At 43.0% G+C, this 15,210-nt stretch overlaps 1 protein-coding gene across 6 annotated transcripts in view; it reads right to left on the bottom strand.

The window, feature by feature from the left end:
- Positions 1–15,210, bottom strand: part of ST3GAL3 (ST3 beta-galactoside alpha-2,3-sialyltransferase 3) — a 109,452-nt gene that overhangs the window by 7,911 nt on the left and 86,331 nt on the right. For all 6 annotated transcript variants that reach the window (XM_053468810.1, XM_053468807.1, XM_053468811.1 and 3 more), the window contains 4 exons: positions 11,292–11,386; positions 5,779–5,842; positions 1,724–1,819; positions 1,252–1,438 (listed from right to left, as the gene is read on the bottom strand). In XM_053468810.1, the coding sequence (XP_053324785.1) occupies positions 1,252–1,438; positions 1,724–1,819; positions 5,779–5,842; positions 11,292–11,386 (442 nt within the window). The remainder of the gene's footprint in view (positions 1–1,251; positions 1,439–1,723; positions 1,820–5,778; positions 5,843–11,291; positions 11,387–15,210) is intronic.

The following is a 15,210-nucleotide window of genomic DNA, read 5'->3' as shown; positions in this document are numbered from 1 at the left end:
AGGACCTTACAAGTCGGGAATCTCTAATGAGAATCTGAAAGTCATTAAGGATCCCAGCTGCTAAGGAGAGTAAGTTATCAAAAAAAAAAAAAGAGGGACAAACCTGCCCCTCTCGGGCATGACGTATACAACAGATTCGCTGGTGTGTGATTCTTAAGAGACGTGAGAAGCTTTTAAAGAAAGGGACGCAGATCTCAGGGCTGCCTTAACGTTACTTTGCTCCCCTCCAGCAGAGGAGACGCTAATTGATTCGGACAAGTTGTTGGTGACAATGCTCACAAATATTCCACCGCGTTACACCTATTATATGATGACAGGGTATTTCCATTGTGAACGGCTTGCTGGAGGGGTGCGCCATATGGCGTTCTTGCCCTGTGTTGACATGTTGTGTTGATGAACGGTCTAATTACGCGTGACTCTCTGCATTTGCCACCAAAACACAAATCGTTTATGGGCTCCGGCAAACTTCATTACCAAAACGTTTACTTTTAAGAAAACCAGATTCCAACCTGCCCTGTAACGCAATACACTTGGGGGGTGTTTAGGACAAACAGTTACCCCTGACGTATAAACAAGGCTTTGGGAATAAATGCACAGAACAGCCGTTCAGGAAGAAAAGGCCAAGAGCTGGAAATGTGGTATTATCACCACGGCAACCAATGGGATATCCATGCCGATTGGACAATTCCATTGGTTGCTATAGTAATAAGATCACCTTCCAAATTCCAAATACCTTCAATACAGATCTGCCAATATATTATCTCCCCAATACGGGAGAGCTGAAGTTTCAGCTCTCTGACTCACAAGAGTAGCTTGACTGGCCCTGTATAATGCATAGTTAAATAAGTGAGGTTTCTCATATTGAACTATACATTATGCAAGGCCAGCTCTTCTAGCACAGAAATCGGCCACGGGTGGCCCTTTATAACACACAGTGAATTCAGAGAGTTGAAATCACAAGTCTCTTGCTGACAGCCCCGTTTAGTGAATAAGCTCCTCTACGAGATCCACCAGAGGCAGGTTTTATAATGTTCTAAGGCGAGGTTGTAATATATTATGTCTGTAGAGGTCAGTTCTAAATAGGAGAAAAAGTTCAGAATTACATGAAAGATGTTCTCTTATGTTGGGAACCATTTCAGCAAGCGACGGTATTCTGTTACTAAATAAGCCACAAAGTAAGCCGTGCAACAAATCAGGAGCTGGTGTTACCACGAGGTCAATGATGTAATAAGCATGAAACCGAGAACTTACCACTTTCTCCTTGTAAACAATGTACTTCAGCCATTTGAAATCTTGCCACTTAAATCCAGCTAAGACGAAAAGGGAATCTCTCTCGTACTGTTCGAGTTTCTGGATCGCGCCCTCCGGATATGTGATTCTCAGAGTTGTTTTGCTTCCTACGTCTTTCTCGAAACCCTTAACTGGAGCCGAATTCAACCTGTAAAAGAAACACTTACAGCTGGCAATTTTGGGGCGAGACAATGGGAAACCACACTCGAGGTCACTCATACGTGACCTTGTGGGACCTCATTGTCCCATTTCACAAGTAAGTTACCCAATGGAAATGGGCCCAAAGTATCAAAATTATGGAGAGTACATTGAGATGTAATATTGATTAAATATATATATATGTATGTTTTGTTTTCCATAAAAATAAGTCATTAGATGGGTTTTAGTGCTGGATTTCATTGTTTTTATCTCACAAATGACTTTTTTGTCTTACCTGACAACAACTTCGAACTCATCGATTTTAGATCCCAGAGACTTGTTGGCGAGAATGCCTCCGTTCCCCACGATAATGCATCGCCGACAGTTTAAGCTGATGAGAAATATACATTTTTATTTAGGGAGCGCTCCAACAATCTCAAGTCAGACTGCATTACAGGATTCCAGCCACCTCTAGGACACCGCGTCTCCAATATGTAGCAAAACTTCCTTGGGTTTTTAGAACAATGCGTCTTGGATAAGCAGCATTTCAGTCCAAATGACTCCAGGCAGTAAAGAGGATTTCATACAGCCAGGTGAATTCGTCATTGTCCAAAATACCCAGAAATCAACAGCAATTAAACCCTCGGCCATACGGAGCAAAACCAGGGAGTTCCCAGCTATCAGTAGATCATGCCAAGCATGTCTAGCCAGATATTAATGGCTGGTAGATGTTACTAACCCACATGTCAGTGATTCAGAAGGACACGAGCACACTACTGTTCAAAAGTTTGGGGTCACTTAGAAATATCCTTGTTTTTTAAATATAAAATAACATGAAATGGACCAAAAATCCAGCGCAGATGGGGTTAATGTTGTAAATGACTATTGTAGCTGGAAACGGCTGATTTTTAATGGAATCTCTTCATAGGCGCACAGAGGCCTTTATCACTCCCATCACTCCTGTGTCCCAATGGCCCTTTATCACTCCCATCACTCCTGTGTCCCAATGGCCCTTTATCACTCCCATCACTCTCTTTGTTTTATGATTGAATTTTACATACTGCTCGGATTTCCTTGAAGCTACATTGAATTGATATCATTTGCATTATTTATACTCACTTGGTGTGAGGGGCGCGGTCACCTATATATGTCAATGGCACGTTGTGTTCGCTGATCCAAGTTTAAGTTTAGAAGGCTAATTGATGGTTAGAAAACCCTTTTGCAATTATGTTACAGCCAGAAATCTCCCCGTTTTTCATGAAAACAGCTCAGTGACCCCAAATTTTTGAACAGTAGTGTAGATGAACCAACTAACTAAAGTAACTGATTAGCTGGATGCGCGTCTAAACCCGGCTGTAACAATCCGATAGACAACCGGCCGAGTTGCACGCGGTGGATCAGACGCGGTTTAGAAGGCCCGGATACTTTGTAACGGTAACCATGGCTACACCTGCACATAAACCTATGTGGTAATCACACTATAGTATATTAATTCCATCTTTACAGAAGACGGACAGAATAATAACGCTGATATATTAATATCAGGTGCTGGGTATTTTAATCTGACCACCCGCGACATAAAACAGTGGACCTCACTCGGAATTATTTCCCGTAAATCTAACGGCCGGCGCCTAATGGCCTTATTTTTCCAATTACGGGTCCTTGAGACAAATGGTTTTCATTGACTTTCCGCAGAGTGTTTTGCTGTTACATAAATGTTAAAGGGGATGTTTGTAATTTATCTCGAAATGCATTCCGTCATCTGATGTCATAGACATAATGGGCTGATTATAGAGGAAAACAAAAGTGCACGCCTCGGATGAAATAAAATACTTAAAAACGTCCCCTAACAAGTAAACCTGTTACTAAAGAGTAAACGCGATCGTTGAATGGTTCAGATAGTATGATTTGTTTCATTATTTTTAGGGATAAACCCCCCCCAACAATCTTTGAACGTCTTTTTCAGGATGCCTGTAAGGGGCAAACTTATTCGGGTAGATTTTATTACACATTATAAAATGTTTGTGTCCGTTAGTTTGGATTAAGGTCGCCATAAAGGACTGGTTTTAAGTTTAGAAAAGCTTCCTAGGTGTAAGTAAATGTATATCGTGGTCCGGTTAGACGATACGTTCTGTACGTTCTAGATGGGCCGTTTAATAGCGAATTTGGCTTTATTCTTGTTCTGCTATTTGCTGATGTTTTACACCTTCAGACGTTTCCAGGACCTGCTTGGAAATGCGGAAAGTCTTAATGTTTTCCATTCTGGTAAAGCAATGACTAAATCAGACTAAATGCACTGAGTTATGGTCGAGATAAATGAGCGGGGTCTGTAATGCAACCCAGCTGTGACTTTTAATCCACAGCCATCTCATACCTCGATTCTTTTTGTGAATGGGCCGGATCTGGAAGGCTGTCCCGCGTTGGCGCAGATTCCCTTCTTTGCGGAATGCGAATCTATTCTTACTAAATGCTGAATATTTCACAGATTGAAAGTTATCGCATTCCATGTTTTATGTCTTTACGCCAATCATCTTGCCTAATGCGTGCGGAGCGAAGTCTGCTCACAATCCCAACTTTAAGAGATATTTTTAAGAGATACTTTCCCTTTTAATATTTATTGGCAGCAAAAAGCAAAGTTCCTTTCCACATCGAAACCATCATCCATTCCTAAAGCTGGAGCCAATCTATCTACACTTAGCTGATCAGAGGACGACTGAACAGAAATGCAAAGGATTTACCAAATGACTTATTTGTATCTGTGACTTATTTGTATTAAACTTCTCAACCAGTCCAAATAACCTGTAATAGCTTTTTAGATAATTCTCATTAAACCACCTGTGTTCAAGAATATACGCCATCAGTAAGAGAAACCGTGGACCAACTTTTTTTTAAAATATGCAATTCCTTATTTGTCCACAGGGGGCACTTGTGAGTATTTGCAACAACTTGCAGCATTTACGAGAAGTCTGGATCCTTTCTGCTCTTCTTCAGTGGTTCTCCACAGCAGTAAGTTCTGGTACGTGTTTAGACATTATGGCCCACTGTGCACAGGTGTTTATATTTTCTCAGCTTTAACTGTTTTTCGGGCAATGATATTATTGGACCTTCTATACTGGCGAAAAAATTAGCAACTACTGGTTCAAAAGCAGTTAAAGAGACACAAAGTCGGCCGCCCCTGTTTAACGGCAGCCCTTCGGTGGCCTTTTCACCTCCATCTCGTCTAACCTGTTTTTTTTGTGAGTGTGTTTATATTTGGGAACACGAAGATGGCACAATCGCATCCTTAGCAGCATCAGAGAACAAAGAGAATTTATAGATGTTTAGAATGCAATAATAAGTCAACACAATGCAGCTCCTCTTATTTCAAAAGCCACCCCGCACTCTATTGAAACGACAGGATGACTAAGGTCAGAATGGATTTCCGAGCTGATACAAGAACCGGCTTAAAAGAAACGTCTACTCAATGGGCCTCCACATGTTTGAAAGTCACCAGATCGCACGATTCCGCCCCTCTTTGCGGTATTAAAGACGCACGGGGTATTCAAGCGCCGTCACCTGCCGCGAGTCTTTGATGCCACGAGCCAGGCCGACTATAAAGAACATCAAACGCAAGGATCTATTTTCGTAGATACAAGTGGCGGTTCTATTTAACCCCTTAAGGACAATGGGCGGTCCCTAAACCCATTGAAAACAATGCATTTTGAGCCCGTACATGTACGGGCTTTGTCATTAGGGGGTTAAAGACTCGTAATATTAATAAAAAGGTTAAAAAACAAAGGAAACGTTGCTTTTTTGTTTGTTTGTCTTCCAAAGGGGTCATTTCACCAACGAAGGTTGATTTGGGAGGGACGGGAAAAGATCTGGTTAAAGGAAACCATTATAGTAAAGCATGGATTGGAAGCGGAAGAGGACTAGGATCTAGAACCAGCTATGGCATCATGATCCAGCAGACGGCAGCAAACTAAAGAACTACATGAGTGGTCCTCAAAGTGAAAGAGTGGTGGATAAATGGAACATATTCCAAGCATGAGTGGCAGAGGCTACTACGGTAAGGGAATTTAAACATGCATGGGACATACATACGGCCCGGTACCTTTGATGGGGAGATGGGATGGGTAGGTAGGCTTTTATTTGCCTTCACATTCTGCCTTTCTGCCCTGGAAACAGCTTCCCAAAGCGTGTAAAATGTATCCGCGCAGCAATGTATTTATCTAGACTCCGGATCTCAAACCGTAAAGCAGTTCCGCGGGCCAACTTTAAACAATAGGCTCTTCTGAACAGTCATTAAAGATGTTTTGAGACGTTATAAGAACATCGTGAGACGTCCACCGGTGTCTTTGATTTGCTTACCTGTCAAGCGCAGGTGTCAGGCGGTATTCTTTCGTGGCGGACAAAATCGCTTTAATGAGGTTATCTGCAAATAAAGGGGGGAAAAAAACTTAGTGTCAGGGGGTGAAGTCAGGACAATTCCATGAACAATGCAGACAGGGAAATAACACACACGGATTAGACGGTTGTTGTTAAATGACAGCATCCAACGCTCTCGGCCAGCTTGTGGGAGAAACAGATCCGCAGTACCTGGAGGATTCCCAACCATTACTTCTTCCTGGCATTCACACGCATTAACACATGTTTCGCATCGTGCTGGTGCTAATCATACTATCCCGAACACGCGAACGGTAACACTGGGTCCGGTGCCTTTAAAGAAACGGTAAACACCGGACCGATGGCGGTGTTCATGCGCGAAACAATGTATCCGTTACAGAACTCACCGCTATTCTAAATATAAGGCAAAGGGGAAAGATATCCTTCTCATGGACGTCCACCACGCTAGAATTCTAGCGTAGATATATTGACATATATATATTACATGTCAATTACATGTATGTATCTCCAACAGCATTCTTTCCAACTACATAATACTATACTAGGTACGTAAGTGGAGGGCATCAAGCGTCCAACGACAAGGGGAATTAATATGAAATATTTTTTATATATTATATATTTAATAAATCCCAGAAACTGTGTATGTTGGCCCTTAGAGGTGACTAATAAGGCGTTTAATATGAGCAACGCACACATGATAATCTAATAAGCGGAAGGCAGGAGATTATGTTGGTTATTCTACAGGACCCCACATGCCACGAGCCATTTCCAACTCATTTACAGAGAGCGGCGCGTCACGAGGAACGTGCGCCGTGACTCGTCCTTCCGAGACATCCCGGCAGCGAATCCCGAGAGAGCGGCGAGGTCTCTGACACGGACTTCATTCGGCAAGAAGCTCCCGGATCAGACTGCCGGGTGACGCATCCGGATATCGCCTTCTTGGCAAACCTCGCAGGAACGACGATGGTAATGAAAATTCCCTCGCTTACTTCAACGGCATTCCAAGCCTCGTACTCGCACCGTGCGCAAACAATGCTATCAACAGACAGCTACGCGTTTTATTGCAAAAATGCTTCCCTATAAACATATTAAATATGAATGAAAAATAAATAAACGTAGGGATTTATGATATTTACTTAGCTCCAGAAAGGCCAGAAGCGTCATAAACATGTTAATGAGACACCGTGCCGAAATAATGCCGCGTTGGTGTGATCGGTGTGAATGTTATCCCGTTTGGGATGTATTTGCTGCCTTTTAGGGTAAAAAATAAAACTTCTGCATGCTTTAACAAGCGTGTAAAGAAAACCCTGCTTTTTTGTACATATTTGTAGAAAACGGTGTCGTCAGGATGGCTTTCCTCTCCCATTAGGCTTTATTTGCTGTCCTAGTTCACGAAAAACCCTCCATGATCCCGCTCCTTCTCACATATATCCTTTTATCACTACAGATCAGGGGTGTCCAAGCTGCGGCCCTCCAGCTGCTGAAAGAGCTTCATGGGAGATGTAGTCCTGCAGCAGCTGGAGGGCCGCAGGTTGGACACCCGCAGTCATCGACGAACACCGACTGACAACACGACGTAGGCTTCCTCACTTTCGCCTAACGAGCCGGGCTTTGTTTTATTGATTGATTTATTTTAGTGATTTAATAACGTAATGATTCCAGAAGCTTTGGAGGCGGTGGCTGCCGTCTTGTATAGCGGCTCCGGATATATTTTAAATCAGTTATTTAGCCGGAAGGGGTCCGAGCTGACTCACTCGGACAGCGACGCTTCGCAATTTCTTTCATGCTATGTGCGTCTCTTCCATATGGACCCACACACTGCATCTGCCTCCAATCAATGTAAAAAAAAGAGAGTTTCCTGTGGAAACACAAATATGGGAATTTTCTGCACGTAATGCAGACAATCACAAATTAACACACTCGAAGGAAAAATTCCCCAACAGTATTCGCGAGCGGTGAGTGACTCCTTAAAACAACACATTAGAGCCGGGAGCAAGATTAAAGGACACGGAGTTACGGTTTCTTGCGTAAAAATTAAACGTTTCAGGTTTTTCTGGATCTCCTCTGCTCAAGTGCCGGATCTAGAATCAGACGGCCTCAGTTTCTAGCACTGATAAGTCCCTTCGCTGCGCTTCGCTTTGATAAGAGCCGCAATAAACAGGCTCGTTTTTCATCGTAGATTAGGAGGAACCTGATACAGAGGCGAGTTCATTAAGCTGAGTGCTAACTCTGTCCCCAGCGCTGTTCTATACACGTTCTAATCTGACCCAACCATTCGAGAACAAACAGATCAATCGTCTCAACATCATCAGCCGCATGGCTGCTAACCTCGTGTCTTTGTATCAACAGATGATCGAATATACCGGAGTATGTAGCAGAACCCAGGGTTTGGGGAACTCATGGATGTCCTTTTTACGCCACATATTTTCCCGGTTTTACAAATGTATGAATAACCGGCTAAAAAAAAATACTACTTTTTGTTAAAATGTTCAGTTCTAGTTTCCTACCAAATATTATTGAGTACAAGAGACTTCGATGTAGAACTTTAGAGGAAATTCATTTTTTTATAACTCGTTAGTAGATCCATGGACATTTTTTCTGATGGCCAGCGCATTTGGCGTGTCCATACAGCTGCCAAAAAAACCCACTATAATCCTTATATACAACTAAAAAAATCACCAGGGACGTGATGACCTATGGATAGTTCTTAACCCGGGGGAAAACAGCGGGCGTCGGAAAAGAAGACGGTCTCCGTCGATCATCGAGATGCTTTCACTCCAATGGAAGCTTCTGCAGCAGCTACTGTCTACCAGCGGAGAAACAATTCCCTGGATCATGGGAATGGTAGTTTCTGGAGAAGCAGGGACACACAAGCTACTTATCCTGCGGTGTATCTCAGGGATATCATTTTTAAATGATGGGGAAACAGCTTCTTGATCCAAGGAGAGACCCGACTGCCATTCAGGGGTCAAGAAGGAATCCCCCCCCCAGTTTGTGCAAAATTGGAAAAAGCCACAACTGGGGGTTTTTTTTGCCTTCTTTTGGATCAGCAGCGATAAATAAACAGATCTGAGAAAGGTTGAACTTGATGGACGCGTCTTTTTTCAGCCTAACTATGTAACTATGCATCCAAATTAACAGAGGTTACAAAAACAAGGAATTCATTCACAAAATTCTAGGTTTTCTATGAAGTCTTTTTGGCCGATGTAAGGAAGCTTGGTTAGACCGTTTCTTGGTTCTTTAGGTCACAGCCAAGGTCACGCAGGGTCGTGCACTGTCGCAATGCTCATTTTTAATTCCTGAACATCCGTTTTTTTTTTTCTACAGACATCTTCCAAAGCTTCCTTGATGCTCATAAAAAAAAAAATATGAAAAGAAAGAAAGAATATGAACTCTTGGAACGAACCCTTCTTCGATGTAAAGCTGCACGCAACGTGGCACACGTCAACTATTGTGCTGCCCGCCGGCTGTTCATGTAAAATTAATTTGTCCGGTGGCGTGGCGGACCGGGTAAGCTTGCGAGAAATGTTACGCCAATTATCTCCAGCCCGGGCGGAGAGCGGCAAACAGGCTCCGATTGTTTCTGCCATTTCTCAGGCACTTATTACATTCTGCGGAAGACAAGGGGAGCCAAGCAGAGCCGAGGCCGCGTCGGCAACAATGAACTAAGTTGTAGGTTGTCGTGAAAAATTTGGAAATGTCATGCAATTGCAGTTGAAAAATCCCACACGGAGCAAGAGACGGGCTTTGAGGGAAACAGTGTATCGGTGGAAAGCATGTAGGAAACGGGAGATGTCGTCAACGATATCAGCGGTACATTAAGGAGGTTTTACTTTACTGAGAGGGTGGTAGATAAGTGGAACGGCCTGCCATCATTAGTGGTAGAGGGAAGGGAAATGAAACATGCATGGGATAGAGATACGGCTCCTGAATCTAAGAGGAGACCAACGTCTGATTACGGTTTGAGTCTTTATAGTAGGGAGAACGGGTCTGACCTGCTGTCAAATTCTACGTTTCTATTAACCAATCAGTCCCTGCTTTTACGTCACGTGACAATTAAACGTTCCTGGAAAACAATAAATGAGACATTCTTGTACATGATTACATGTATTTCTGAGAAGGGTTCAGGCGCTTGCAGTACTCGGAATGATGCTTCTAACGCTGCACCGAAGCAGGCAGAGCCGCTCCGTGGACACCAACCCGGGCTTTGGTTGCAAAAGACAACTTGGGGGAAGAAAAGTTTCCGACTTTGAAAGGCGCAGGGGCTGCGTCACGGGAGAGAATTCTGTCAGGTGGCGTGCGACCTGAATGTATAAAAACACGCGCACATCTGTAGCGGCAGAAAAACATCCTCCGGGTTAAGACAACACCGGGCTGGTTACAGGAGCTCATCTGCTCGGCAGTCAGAACTTCACGCTCGGCTACTCTGCAGGTAAACAAATGATCGTCACCCCAGATGACCCCTGGAAAGACTAGAAATGTCACATAAATCAGGCAGATCAGGTAGCACGCCGGGGAGGGAGAGGACACTGGCACGTTTGTCATCTTGGCAACAAAAGAAACTTTCTAGTTGGTTTAACCTGTGGATGAGTTCATGGTACAGATGGAAAGAGCTACATAATTTCCATCTTCAGCAAACTGCAAGGAGAACATCTGGAAGCCCCTCCGCTGAAACAAATGGAACCAGACGTGGCGGTGGCTATTTATGTCATCCGTCCGCGGCTACTGGATAAATAAAACTGACACCGTAGGTTCATTCTGGGAGACGGATGAGGGAGATAAGGATGAGGGAGCTCCCTGACTGCTTTCTGTAGATCTATTGTCTTTGTTGAATTCTCCCAGACCTGGTACAGAAAGTGGAGAGACGTCAACACATTGACTTCTGGAACTCCAGTGATCTCAAGCTCTCCCAAGAACATCGCCTGTGCCGAACGCCCCCATTAACCGGCCGTCGGTGGAAGAAGCTACAGTGTAACGGGTTTTGGGTTCCGTAGAATTCAGGACTGCAGAATTTAACTCGGTTAATCCAAAATTCTGTGGCTAAAATTTTTGTAACAGAACTGGTGGTGAATGCCTTACAGGTCAACGAAAATGGACATAATCAGGGTAACTCGCTAAAAAAAAATAATCATCCTTTACATATAGCATTTAAGATTTTATTTCATCTTTCACATAAAGCATTTAATATTTCATATGGCCTGTAGCTGCCAACACAAAGGAACAATAAAGCACGTTGTTGGGCAAAGGACTCAATAAAATACTGTTATTTTTAAGATATGCAAAGTATACATTATAATTTTTTTTTTTTTTTTTTAAATATATCAGATTTGATGCATCTCACAAAGGGTCCTATTCCAAGCAAAATAAATCAATAAAAAAACCCATTAATTTGTACTAAAAAAATAAATATATATATATAGATTTTATCGCCATTTCTTTGCTCAGAAAGCATGGTCCATCAGGCATGCAGCTGTTACCTTGTCCTTTTATTCCGAAAGGAGGGACATATTCCCGAATCTTTGCCCATTTTCTGAAGGAGTCATCAAGAAACATTGGAGCGGGTTTGGAGAACCTTGAAATAAAAAATGCAATTAAAAAAAATTAGTAACAAGATCCGTGTTGGCAAGCAATGGTTTGAATAAAAGGGTTTATCACGCCTTAATGTGTAATAATAAAATAATTTGAACATCCATGACATTAGCGCCACATTAAGAGCGTTATAACAATGGCTTGTACAGCAAATAATGGCAAACGTATTCCCAGATATTTTTATTATTGGATTCTAAAAAGCTATTCTGTGACTTTCTTATCACAAAATCTCTATAGAAACGACACGAAGCACGGCAGATTTTAGAACACGAGTTCCAGTGAATGCATGTAATAGACGTTAGCGGTGAGGATGTGTAGCGGGTTGGTGGCATGCGCGCGTCACATTCCTTCCCACTTGATGGCATGTAGCAACCACTAAGTATTCGCATGTCCACTTGTCTTCCAGATGACTTAATCCGAGGAAGTCTGCCAAAGTTTAGACAGATGTCCCTTGTGTTATCAGAGTTTAAGGGTCAAGCAGAAAACAAGCAAGGGTAGGGACTCGTCAGCATTAAGAATCCCCCCGAGGGAACTCTAATCTCTATTTAGTGGTCTTCATATAAAACACGAGAACCTGCGGGACAGATGGGGGTAAGCTGAGGGTGCGTAGTAGAATTGTGGACTTTTGAGTAGCAGAACTACTTTCTTTTTGTACTTTTTTTTATTTTTTCTTGTAAAATTGGAAACCATGCTTTATTGCTCCTAGGTCAAAAAAAAAAAAAAAAAGTTTACAAGAAAGAAAAAAAAAATAGATATTACCTCCGAAATGTGTGTGTGCATGGGAACAATTATCGTAAATATGCAATTATTCAATATTTCGCTTTTTATTGAGTTTTACAAGAACCAAAGATAAAGAAACAGTTCGGAACAATGTTAAAGAAACGCTGAGATTTCAATACGTAAAATTTAATGGCGGATGTATAATTCTATAAAATTATACAAAATAAGAAAAAATTCTGCCAATATATATATATATATATATACATACACACACTCACACACACACACACCGGTATACATATATACATATAAAAAAAAAACTCACGTAATTAACCCCTGGCATTTGTAGGTGGCACTCGGGATTACCTATATGTCATTAGTAGGATTGCGCATAAAATAGATTTGTATTGCTGCAGTAAGGGCAGTAAACATGAATAATTCACAAGCAGAATCCGGTATTGCTTACTATGGAATTGAAAATATTTAAAATCTTATGGCGAGCGTACATGCTCGTCCGGTTACGGGTTTAACCCCAATGTCAAGGACTGACTATTTTTAACTATTAGCTATGCACATTCTAGAGCGGAGAACCTTGGCATCTTGGAATATGGGGTTACTCTTACTGTCCGATTTGCTACATACGATGGTCATGGTCTGGCGCCCCCACATTTTAATCAGCTCAAGCGAGATGCCCCGGTATTATTATTATTATTTATTGTTTTATATAGCGCCATCAAATTCCATAGCGCTGTACAATGGGTAGACAGGACATAACGAGTAGTGTGTAACAGAACAAATTGACTTACAGAGACAACAGGTGAGGAGGGCCCTGCTCAAAGGAGCTTACAATCTAGAGTACATCTGAAAAGGAGCGTCAGGGTGATCAGCAGATTATAAAACACAGATTATAAAGCGCCAGGACGTAATATTCCAGAACTGCAGGTTTTAGGCCGTTTATTGTGCACATCATTAATACTGAAATGGCTTTTTTTTCATACAATGCTAACTGTCAGAAGCAACCGGTGTAACTTCACGTTGCCAGAGGCGCATGCTCGGCCCCACGGGAAGTCCAACGCTCTTGAAAGGGAAGCTGTTGTCCAACGAGCCGAAAATAAAGTTCCGTTGTTACTGTTCTTCCGTAACGCAACCCAGAACGCAGCAATAAAAACCACAACGAGAAGGCGAGGAATAAAGATCGACAAACATCTGCGATCAAGTACAGAAGAAAATTCAATTACACAGAAATTCAGGCAGGGAAAGTAAGAACGGCACTTTCTGGGTGGATTTGTTACTTAAACGGCTCACAAAATAGTTTACGTCCAGAATAGTAAGCGAAAATATTTTGCCATTAGCCACTGAAACCGCCACGCTCTTAAAGGAGACCGATCATAACCGTCTTCGTATTTACCAATATATCAATCAGTCAGAAACTGGCGCTAAGCTCTGATTTGATTGGCTAAATTCTCTCACCGTATAAGCCTCTACCACTTCTGCTGGGATGCTGTTCCACTTACCTACCACCCTCTCAGTAAAATAGAACGTCCTTACATTACATCTGAACCTCTCACCCTTTAGATTATGCTCTCTACTTTGAAATAAACTTGTACTTTCTTATCTCCTCTCCCCCGAGCCGTACATATTCACATAAAGCATACGGAGGAACGCTTCATTCGCTGCAAGTCTCCATTAACTAAAAGGTCAAACTTTGTCCTCCCCTGACTTGGGAACTCGCAATCGGATCGCTAATAGCCTTAAGGCTCGCAAGCCACACCAAGAAGTCGAGAAGCTGAACTTGAAGCAGCTCGGCGGTCTCGTGTCATCAACGAGTTCACCGGCAGCAGCGCAGCGGGAACCTCGCATTTCACCAAGTTCAACGTCTGGCCAATAAAAACAACCGTGATATAAAAAGCAGATTCCTGGCATTTGTAGATTTTCACTGGCAGCTATTCCTGGATGGCAACAAAACGACAATTACTGGCTTAAGAATACCGCAGAAGAATAACACACCCAGTACATTACATATTGGAACGGGGTATAAACGCGCTTACAGTAAACCCCATCGACACTCAAAGCGGATACTTTGTTGCTTTCACCATAAATACCCATTTAGAGAAGATCCAAGGCCAAATTATAGCACAGGAGACAATAAGGTCCCATGCGGGTGAAACGTTGGCATCTGTGGCCACCTAGAAAGACGGCCTGCAGCGGGAATTGTGGGTCCATCCCAGCCCTTCCTGGAATCGACAGAGACTACGATTCTGGCTAAAAGTTTTTTTGGCTGGGTTTGCTCCCTCTGCCTCTCTACTCAAAGCCAAGAGCAAGCCCTGGTCTTTAGTGTCTGCATGAACGCTGACAGAACGCCGTCTGTGTCTGTCCGACCTATTTTTATGGAGCAGCTGAGATAAAAAAAAAAAAAAAAAAAAAAAAAGAATTTGGAAAAAAAAGTTATACGCATCAATCACGGGGACATCAACATTTTCCAGATGCGTGAGTTCTGCATTCTTACGGTCTGGAAGCGCTTAACCACCTGGGTATTAAGGAAATATGTCATACTTAAAAGACACCTTCTATCCAACGGTGTCATACGAGCACAAAAGGTGAGTTATTATATCTGTCTCCCGAGGACGCCTCAAAGAGAAGCAGAGCCTGCCTCGGATATTGGAAACAGCATTCTGCACAGAAAGACGCGCCAATAGCCCCAAGCGCCGTGTGATGGTAACCGGTTTAAGTAACTGGATTCTACTTGATCATTGGAGTCTTTAAAGGGACACTCTAGTGCCCCAGCAGCCTTACCAATGAAGGATACATAGGTTGTAGCGTGCAACCAGGCATATCCAGCGGTGGGCCGCACGCTGTGCCCCCGACCTGCAGCTGGCGAGGCGGATAGGGCCGGTAAGAGGTGGTGTCCCGCAGCAGCCCCCCCCCCGAGCGGATGCCCAGTCCGGGTCTGGCTCAAGATCTGCAGTACATCTCACCCTCAGTGGATCCGGCGTGAAGCAGCTCATTAGTGGGAGGAAAGCAAGACCACTGAGATTGGGGTCGCATTGGATCTGCCCCTTGGAACTCTCACCCGACCCAGCGTCGGAG

Source organism: Spea bombifrons, chromosome 6, assembly GCF_027358695.1.
Source record: "Spea bombifrons isolate aSpeBom1 chromosome 6, aSpeBom1.2.pri, whole genome shotgun sequence".
Lineage (NCBI taxonomy): Eukaryota > Metazoa > Chordata > Amphibia > Anura > Pelobatidae > Spea > Spea bombifrons.
This window is presented reverse-complemented; position numbering and strand designations above follow the sequence as displayed.